This window comes from Choristoneura fumiferana, chromosome 13, assembly GCF_025370935.1.
Source record: "Choristoneura fumiferana chromosome 13, NRCan_CFum_1, whole genome shotgun sequence".
Classification (NCBI taxonomy): domain Eukaryota; kingdom Metazoa; phylum Arthropoda; class Insecta; order Lepidoptera; family Tortricidae; genus Choristoneura; species Choristoneura fumiferana.
The window spans coordinates 19000470-19011380 of NC_133484.1; the positions used below are offsets into that span (position 1 = coordinate 19000470).

A 10911-nucleotide genomic window follows, 5' to 3' on the forward strand; every position below is an offset into this window, starting at 1 on the left:
GTTCAGATTGTACAGAATTGCGAACAGGAAGAATCGCTACTGTACACAAATAACGACTGTGCACAATGGCGAATGTGGTGAAATACTATTGTGTGGAGTTCAGATTGTACAGAATTGCGAACAGGAAGAATCCGTTCTGTACACAAATAACGACTGTGCACAATGGCGAATGTGGTGAAATACTATTGTGTGGAGTTCAGATTGTACAGAATTGCGAACAGGAAGAATCCGTTCTGTACACAAATAACGACTGTGCACAATGGCGAATGTGGTGAAATACTTTTGTGTGGAATTCAGATTGTGCAGAATTGCGAACAGGAAGAATCGCTACTGTACACAAATAACGACTGTGCACAATGGCGAATGTGGTGAAATACTATTGCGTGGAATTCAGATTGTGCAGAATTGCGAACAGGAAGAATCGATATTGGCATGAACATCGATTAATCGCCGAATGTATGTGCGTAACTTGCGAACGACAGCACCAAATTAATTATTTTTTTGTTGTGTTCGTTATTGTCAGAACAAGGTTTGTGTGAACAACATTAAAAAAAAATGTACTGGAACGGAGGCTATGAACTAAAAGAATTTCTTTGCTCACCCGCGACCTCACACTCACCGCGAGCAGAAAAATTCTTTTAGTTCGCTGATGTGGACCTCCGCAAATTAACGCCTGATTCAATAAATTATTTAAATTATAACTATATTGACATAAAACCTATGAATAATAATTTATTATACGTATCATAAAACTATCCTTAACTTAAAATACATTAAACAAAAAAAAACTTAGACAAATTACATCATCATCATCATTAATTTAAGAGCTTAGCTCTTGTCGGTGGAGTAATCGCCACTCTTTTCGGTTCTCTGCCAGCGTTTTCAGCTCCTGATACGACATGACATTGGCTTTTTCCTTGGCTTGATCTATAAATGACCGTCTCGGCCTTCCCCTGCCTCGCCTGCCTTCTATTCGCCCTTCCAAAATAGTTTTTATGTAGCTGTCATGTCGTATCAGATGCCCCAGCATATTCCCTCTCCTATTTCCAATCACATAATAATTAAAATTATATGAATGACGAGTGATAACATATGTTTTCACCTGTGGTGCATTTTTTTTGCAGCTACGAAACCCTACACTGAGCATGGTTCAAAATCGTCTTGGCCGGTGTTTATAGCTAATTCTATGATAGCGCTAATTGAAAAGGCGATATAATCGTGACTATCATTTACTTATCATCTTTTTTTGTATACAATCATGTATAATTGTGAAACGACGCAATTAACCTTTATAAACGGAGTACTTTTGTAGATTATTTTCATTATAGTTCCATCGTTTCTAGTGACAACAATCACCAAATATTTCGCTACGATGGACTTTGCTACGGCCATTGCGGCCATTGCGGCCCTAATTGGTGCTCTATACTATTATTTCACCAGAACCTTCAATTACTGGAAGGACAGAAATGTTCCTTATCTCAAGCCAGTACCGTTTTTCGGAAACTTATATAAATCTACTATCCGGTCCACCTTAGTGGGAGAAATAATGAAGAAAATCTACAATGAATACCCTAACGAGAAAGTAGTGGGTGTGTTCAGAATGACAACTCCAAATTTGCTGGTTCGAGATCTGGATATTGTAAAACACATTATGATCAAGGACTTTGACAACTTCGCGGATAGAGGCGTTGAGTTCAGCAAAGAAGGTTTGGGCAAAAACCTGTTTCACGCCGACGGAGACACCTGGCGTGTGCTGAGGAATCGCTTCTCACCCATGTTTACCAACCAGAAACTGAAGAATATGATGCACTTGCTAAACGATCGAGCTGACAAATTCACTGATTACGTTCGGGATATCACAGCCAAGAATCCAGAGCAGCTCATACATCCATTGGTACAGAAGTACACCATGTCAACAATCTCTGCCTGCGCCTTTGGCCTCGATATTGATACATTCTATGGTGAAATCGAAACTTTAAAAAGAATAGACAAAGATATGTTTACAGCGAATTACGCACTAGAACTTGATATGATGTACCCCGGTTTACTCAAGAGCTTGAACTTGTCAATATTTCCAGCATTCGTAAAAACATTCTTTAGAGATTTAGTTGAACAGGTAATAAATCAAAGAAATGGACAGCCAACTTCAAGAAGAGATTTTATGGACTTGATGTTGGAAATGAGAAACAAGCAAGAACTTCAAGCTATAAAACGGTTCGATACTGAAAAAGAAAGGGCTTTAGAAATAACACAGAGTGTAATAGAAGCTCAGGCGTTCCTATTTTACGCAGCTGGCTACGAAACTAGCGCTTCCACCATGGGATTCATGCTGTATCAGCTCGCATTGGAAACTGAAATACAGGACAAGCTCAGAGCTGAAATTGACGAATACCTTCAGAAAAACAATAACCAAATAACATTAGAAACTGTCATGAATGATTTGCCATATTTGGAGAAGGTTTTTGATGAGACCCTTAGAATGTATCCTATTGTGGATACACTACAAAGATGTGCACTCGAGGAATATAAGCTGCCTGGAACAAACGTAAAAGTGGCTAAAAATCAAATGGTACTGATACCAGCACTTGCGATACACCACGACGAGAAATATTACCCGAATCCGAGCAAGTTTGATCCTGATCGGTTCTCTCCGGAGAACGTGGCAGCCAGACACCCTTGCGCCTACCTGCCATTCGGTGTTGGACCTCGCCATTGCATCGGTAAGTTCCATATTAAATATTTACTCGACCTAATGATTCTAGTACGTTAGTACAGTAAATAACATCAGTAAAAGTCCTATTTTTTTACTAGTTTTTAGTGCCGTGGTATGTACCAATTGAAAAACCTTAGTAACAAAATAAATATTGCTTTACATTGAATTGACCTTCCCAGACACTATCTCCCTCGTTCTTCGTAACATAACCATCTTACAAAATTAGCACTGGTAGGGACCAAATTTTTACCTAAATTAATTAAGTCTTCAGCTCGCGCGGTTGTGGACCCAAAGATACCTAACACTCCGTTAACTTACCACTCGCTTCACTCGTCGTGGCTAATTTTCGGGAACTTAAAGTGACAGTAAAAGTGACCATTACATTACCGAAATCTCTTTGAAGTATGAAATATTGGCCGCCTTTCAGTACTGGTTATGTAAAATGGTTATGTACAGGGGATAAGGTCATTATTCATGCACGATAGAATAGAATAGATAGAATTTTAAATAGGTACTTAACTACTCAGTAAATTAATATTTTTAGCAAATAAGTAAACTTTAGTTCTCAGACGATGTAGGTGGGATTCATACGAAAATTTTTGCCTGATTTAATTACAAACTAGTAGTGTAGTCTTATATCAATACATTTCTTTTCAGGAATGCGTTTCGCCCAAGTGCAGTCCCGAATCTGCGTGATCAGACTGCTGTCCAAGTTCAGACTTGAGCCCAGCAAGAACACTGTCCGCTCCTTCCAATTTGACCCCTATCGTGTTGTCCTGAGCCCTAAAGGAGGCTTGCAGGTCAACATTTTCCCTCGCAACGTTTGACATTATTTTGAACGTATAACCATAGTATAATTTTTTTTCTGTGTTTTTTTTTAATAACGTGGTCTTTCCAAAAAGTTTTAATTCCAATTTGGTGGTGAGGTCTTTTTGTAACTTCAAGATGTTATATTATTCATTTTTTATTAGATATGAGTATTAATATGTAAACCGTACCTGTGCTATCAAATTATACTAATCAGCAGACATTGGTAATTTGGTTCAAGGGCAATTAAAAGTTTATTTTTGAATTAAAATATGTTTTGTCCAGTTTAGATTTGATAAAAAAAAGAAACACAAAAAATACATTTTTCCAACGTCATATTTTATAACATCCCAATCACAGAACAAAAGAAAAAAAATGATAACAAAAAATTGAACTGTCTACAAGAAACCATGAAAATATTTTTCTACCAGTCTGAAGTCGGTGCCTCAGCACGAGCCAGCAGGAGTGGACCTATAGTCGTCTACTCTACCTCACCTACATACTATACGAATATATTTGAATGACTCCGGCTGGCTCGTGCTGAGGCACCGACTTCAGACTGGCAGAAAATTATTTTCATGGTTTTTTGTAGTCGGTTCAATTTTTTGTTATATTTATGTTTGCATCCCAGCCTAAGCATTTGCTCGACAGTAGCAGCTCTCTTGCTACTAAAAGTAGTGCCAGTAGGTCATCGAGCGAGACCATGGCATCCAGTTGCGATCTTTGAGACCGCAAAAAAAAACTCCACTCATTTTTGCCAAACCGGACCACCCACTTCTGGAAATCTGAAACAATATAATTTATGTAATATCGACAGTTTATCGATATCAATTTTGACGCACTATTCTAACCTATGAGAAGAAATCACAGCACAGCTCGGTCGTGGGCGGTAAGCATAACATTAAGTAGTTAAGTTTTAATTAAGTAGGGTACAATTGTTCTAAGTGAGCGCAATATTCGCCAATAAACGTCATAGTTTGGCGAAATTAGTTATGTTAATAAAATTATGTACCTTCTTTGAGAATAAATTAAAAAAAAAACGAATAAATAACACGTAATATAACGTACTTAGCGCTCTTTAATCATATATATAACAGTAACCTAACTTATATTTGTAAATAATTAGCAGAACGAACGCTTTCAGATCGAAAATCAATAAAATTCCACGAAAAATACCACTTACCTGTGAAAGCTTATATTTTGTACATTTCCCTTGTTTCCGACCGATGCGAGACTTGCACTTACGAAGTACACACAGCTTGGCACCACTACTTATTACACAGTTTTACCAAAAATCAAAGCTGTAATATCATATAGAAAATACAAACTGAGACATGGATGCACAGAAAAACCAGAAAAAGAGACCAGCACTGGGAATCGAACCCAGGTCCTCAGCAATCCGTGCTGCTGCGTTCTATAACCGCTACACCACTGCTGCTGGTTTTTTTCTATTTATTATTTCTACTTTGCTACTTAAGCAGCAGCACTAGCGACATCTATGTAGCGTCGACAGACGTCACACTCTTTCGGAACCAACCGCTCACCCAGACAAGAGATGTCGCTACTAAACTAAGCAATCAAATTATGTTTTTTTTTGTATTTTCGATATGGTTTCAAAGTTACAAATTTGGAGTTGAAATAAAAAATACAATAAGACTCCAAAAAAACAATCATACTGTAATATCATGTTTTACATAAAAAAAAACAAAAAAAAACCTGGAAAACTCTGACCGATGGTAGTGCTTTTTGACAACAAGTGACAACAAACTAGCACCCGACTAAATTAAATAACATTTTATTTGAATAGCTGCTTAACGACAGATGCCTTTTGAAAATGACTAGTATACCTATTAGCCACAGAAATCGACCAATGAGCAGAGGTGCATTTGATGAACCTAGAATAAAACTGACACAACTCGAAATATTGTCATTTAAAACTCAACCAGATTCTGTTCAGAACAGAGTTTATTTTGGAAATATGACTACTTCGAATTGTGTCAGTTCATTCTAAACTTGCGAATAGGCGCCAAATGCACCGCAGCATATTGGTCAATTTTTGTTGCCTGTGGGCTGTTTATACACAAAAGTAATAATAGTAATAATCTGGTACACTTGGTATTTAGCTCCCTCCCTTCTATTGTATTTTCCAATCTCTTTGAGTAAAATGAACTTACGAGCTATGTATAACATCCTTTGAAAGTGAATTTTTCGAGCAAATGTATTGAAGTTACAAAGCGCCTTAGGTACGCAATGATCTAGAAAACATAAGACACGTGAACGTCACTTCTAGACATGTTTACCGCTACAGCAATTAATTTAAGTTTTAATCCACAGGGCGAGCCATGGCTGAGACTATGTTACTAACTATAGGATCGTAGAAAATGTCGTGATCATTACCATTATTAGCCTACAGACTTCCACTGTTGAATAAAGACCCCTTAGAAAGCTAGATTTTTAACCGTAACGCAAGAACTAACTTAGAATGTTGAAAAAACCCCGAGATTGTCATTTCAAACTTCAATATCTCAAAAATGGGTGAACCGATGGTAACGTAACACAGTTTAGAATCATCATCATCACAAGAAAACTCACTTTAACGCAAAATCAACTGCATCGAAATCGATTTATCCGTTTGAAAATTATGATGCCATAGACAGACAGACGTTGGCGTCAAACCAATAACATTATCTTTTCTTAAACATGACATGCAATATTGACGTTGTGTTACGAATAATAGGCCGAGAAGTATCGCGCTGCAGGCGCTGCGGCTCGCCTGCCTGCCCGCGGTCACTCTAGCGGCCTGCAAAGATATTTCATACAACCTTGCAGGCCGCTGGCCGGCAATGCGACCGTCTTTTGTTTCAACGCGCGCTCTGCGACACGCACGTGGCCCACGCCCAGCAACACCGCCCGCAGCCGCCGCCAGCAGCCAGCGCGACACGCGTGCACACAACAAGGCGACCAGACTAGCGTCCCGCCAGCTTCATTTCTTGTTTTTTTTATTTTTTTTATTTCATGTAATGTTTGAGAAAAGCACTATACCAGCCTCGGCCGGAACCTGGGGTTGCCGGCCAAGCAGATAGAGACATGCAACCCCAGGAACCCCAGGTTCCGGCCGAGGCTGGTATAGTGCCAACTTCCCGGTCTCTACAGTAATTTATATTGTGTCGGCGGTTAAAAAATGCGCATGCACAAAATTGTCGCCAATCTAAAAATTGCCAATCAGATGGTTTTGATAAGTATGATAACAGTATAGCAAAGTACTGTTCATGGACCGAACGAGTAAACACTTGGCTGGTTTATCTAAAGCACAAAACACATGGATGGGTGCGGGTCGGAAGCGGGTCGGGTTGGGAGTGCGGCGGGTATGGATGTATTGTGGCTGCGTTATGAACAACATCATACCGCAGCCCCAGCGCTCGATCCGTCCCGCGCCCACCGTCAGTGGATGTTGGGTTCTGACGCTTGTACCAGATATTCGAAAAACGCCAGATTCTCGGCACGCCAGATTCGCACGATGTCCAATTTCAGATTCGCAAAATGCCAGATTCGCATAGTACCAGATTCGCAGAACGCCAGATTCGCAGAACGCAAGATTCGCAGAATGCCAGATTCGCAAAATCATCAACCCGGCCTATAAACGTCCCACTGCTGGGACAGGTCTCCTATCAGAATGAGAGGGCCGTAATTCCCACGCGGGCCCAGTGTGGATTTGGAACTTCACACACACCATTCAATTGCTTCGCAGGTTTGTGCAGGTTTCCTCACGATGTTTTACTTCGCCGTAAAGTTCGTGGTAAATTTCAAATAAATATATATAGGAGGTAGATGATTGTGCGAATCTGGTATTCTGCGAATCTGCATGACGTTCTGCAAATCTGGTACTATGCGAATCTGGCATTCTGCGAATCTGAAATCGGGCATGGTGCGATGCTTGCATCCTGTATATCTGGTATACTGCGAATCTGAAAATCTGGCATTATGCGAATCTGGCGAATCGAATCGAATCTAATACAAAGCGTCAAAACCGGATGTTGCTCATATACACGCCATGTAAGTAAATAGACCCGCCACATTCCCTACCCGACCCGCACCCATCCTGTGTGTTTTACGCTTAAAGAGGAAGTCTACCTAAAATACGATAACAGTCTATGAGATTAAAATATCACTAATCAAATCACCTTAGTTGCAATCGTTTAAATCCTGGCTTGACATTGCCTAATTATTTGATAAACAGTCATGTACACGCGGCAGCATACGAAACTGCATTATTTGGCGATAATTTATCAGATAGGTGCATAAAGAACTTAATAAAAAAACTGGTGTTATCGCTTAGGTAGGTATGTGTCTTTTTTGTTATTATATCAAATAGCTGGCAAACTATCATGCGGGTCAGGGTCACCTGATGGTAAGTGATCACCGCCGCCCATGGACACCTACAGCATTATTAGGACTGCGGGTGCGTTGCCGGCCTAAAAGGGGACTAATTGGGGAGGGGGGGGGGGGATCTCCCACTCACCATACGAAACACAGTAGCAAAACTACTATTTCACGCCGGTATTCTGTGGGAGTGTGGTACTAACCCGGTCGAGCCGGCCCATTCGTACTGGAGCCTGCTGGCTACAGTAAGGCTCTAACCACATAAAGTGTATTTAGCTTACCTTCCATATTCAAGCGAATTAGCTCGTTGAAGTGGCAATGGGCAGGCCAAATACCAAGGAGAATCAGATAGATGGCCGTTGGGGGCGGAAAAGTTCGCGAAGGGAGCCCACGGATCGGCAAGCGCAGCAAGGACGTCCACCAAGATGGTAGAATGATGAACGGTTGTGTTGCTCTGATGAACTCTGGTGGAGTTCGAAACGGCCAGTGTAGTGTGTTGATGGTGATAGTTGGGCTTGTATTATGTGTGTGTTCTTACAGTGTGGGGGTCCCGGCAATAGCTAGTCAAAGCCCCGACTTTTTAACCCCCGATGCAAAAAGAGGGGTGTTATAAGTTTGACCGTTATGTGTGTCTGTGTATCTGTGTGTCTGTGGCACCGTAGCTCTTAAACGGGTGGACCGATTTGAATGAGGTTTTTTATTTGAAAGCAGGGTTTCTAGCGATGGTCCTTAGACATGTTTTACCAAAATCGGTTCAGCCGTCTTGGCATATTGAACTTTAAAGTGACAACGGCTGGGGTTTTCCAGCATTTTGTTGATTAGGTTATTTTAAGAGCTACGGTGCCACAGACAGACACACAGACACGCATAGCGGTCAAACTTATAAATAACTCCCCTCTTTTTGCGTCGGGGGCAAAAAACAAAATACTGACGAACGTAACTTTTATCACTATCGGTAAATAGTTCAGTATTTTAAATTGAAATTCAAATATCTTTCTGCGTTTAATGTACTCGTAACACAAACAATACGTAACTAAACGCACGCGACGTGGACAATTACAGATAAAAAATGTTCATTTAAGTCCCGTTAGCAAAACGACCAGAAAAACGAACGTAAAGTATGGACGTGTAGGGTTGTCAAAAAAGTGAACAAACGCTTTTGCTTGAAGAGACAGAGCATATTTATTTACATATTCAAATTTTTCTAATATATTATCATTATGCGGAAGTTTGTGAATGCACGCGGATGTGTGTGTGTGTTGTGTGTGTGTGTGTGTGTGTGTGGTGTGGTTGTGGTGTGTGTGTGTGTGTGTGTGTGTGTGTGTCTTTCATGCTGAAACGGCTGGACGGATTATGGTCCTCGCTACACATCCTTGCACATCTGGGTGGATGGAAACAGTCACAACGTTCCACATCTTCGTAATTTTGTGTATTAAAAGCTAGAAAGACACTGACGCCGGAGGCGGAGCGGTGCGGCGCGGAGCGGAGGCGGTGCCGGTTGTAATATTCGAGCTAACGTGAAAGAGGGCACACAGGATACCACGCCTCGCCATTTCCCGCGCGGTATTGTGTGGCCTCTTTCATGCTAGCTCGAATATTACAAACCGATTACCGCCTCCGCGCCGCGCTACCGCCCCGCCACCGCTCTCTGTGTGTTTCAAGCTTCAGATAGCTGGACGTCTGACATATCACATAGGCACCTTTTATCCCGACATTCTCACGGGATCGAAATAAAACCCAGACATATTTCAACCAAAGTTTGAGGTTCCTGTGTGATTTAGCCAAATTCCGGATTGTTATTAAGAAGCTAGAAAGACACTGACGCCGGAGGCGGAGCGGTGCGGCGCGGCGCGGAGGCGGTGCGGTTGTAATATTCGAGCTAACGTGAAAGAGGGCACACAGAATACCACGCCTCGCTTATTTGTTGGGTATTGTGTGGCCTCTTTCATGTTAGCTCGAATATTACAACCGGTACCGCCTCCGCGCCGCGCCGCACCGCCCCGCCACCGCTCTCTGTGTGTTTCAATCTTCAGATAGCTGGACGTCTGACATATCACATAGGCAACTTTTATCCCGACATTCTCACGGGATCGAAATAAAACCCAGACATATTTCAACCAAAGTTTTTGAGGTTCCTGTGGGAATTTAGCCAAATTCCGGGATTTCAATTTAACGGCTAAAACTAATGGTTTACGCATGCGAAGCCGCGGGTAAAGTCTAGTTTAGATATATTTAAACATTATAACGTAACTTTTACCAAAACCGGGATTTAACACACAACAAGTAATAATTACCTACCTCGAAGTTTCATTTCAACCACATTGCATCGTTGCAAAGTTTTGTTAGCCTGGTAATCGTCAATGGCCACCGTGCAATAACAACTGGCCACCTTACACAAAAAAAAATTCTAGTCACCTAGTATAATTCATTTTTGTATAAGGTGGCCAGTAATTGACACACCCTTCAATAACTATAGCCACCTTACCTATACTAAAATTAATTCTGGTCACTTGGCAAGTTATTCAAAGATGGTCAGTAAATGACGATTTACCTACCCTAAGTCCAGGCTGTGGTAATAGTTAAGAGTGAAAATCACGAAAGTTAAAATTATAGCACAACGTAACCGATTGACAGCCCTTAGGTATTTGGGCGTCTCCCAGAAACGCGTTTATCATGCATCAGTGACAATGTTAAATCTTTTTTTACATGCAGTTATAAGTTTTTAATTCTCCGAATCGATGTGCGAGATAAAAAGTAATAAATCTTTGGTTAAGGATGTTTTATAAGGCGCTTGGCCTGCTGTACCTAATAAAGACCGTATGAAAGCGACCTTTATGCCATTAATGGTTGAAGAAAATAAGGATAACTTCGGTAACCGATTTTAGAAGTCAAATCTTATGAAGATCTTAAGATAAAACTGGCCAATAGCGAGTCGGACTCGCCCACCGAGGCTTCCGCAAGAATTGTAGGTGTCTTTCAATATCCAGTGGTAGCAGAGCCCTTTTTAAGCG

General features: G+C 41.0%; 1 protein-coding gene across 1 annotated transcript; it reads left to right on the plus strand.

Moving 5' to 3' along the window:
- Positions 1-1314: 1314 nt before the first annotated feature.
- Positions 1315-4702, plus strand: LOC141434264 (cytochrome P450 6B2-like). The gene is made up of 2 exons (XM_074096655.1): positions 1315-2720; positions 3371-4702. Exons 1-2 carry the CDS (start codon positions 1373-1375, stop codon positions 3538-3540), a joined length of 1518 nt encoding a protein of 505 aa, XP_073952756.1. The 5' UTR covers positions 1315-1372; the 3' UTR covers positions 3541-4702.
- The last annotated feature ends 6209 nt before the right edge of the window (positions 4703-10911 follow it).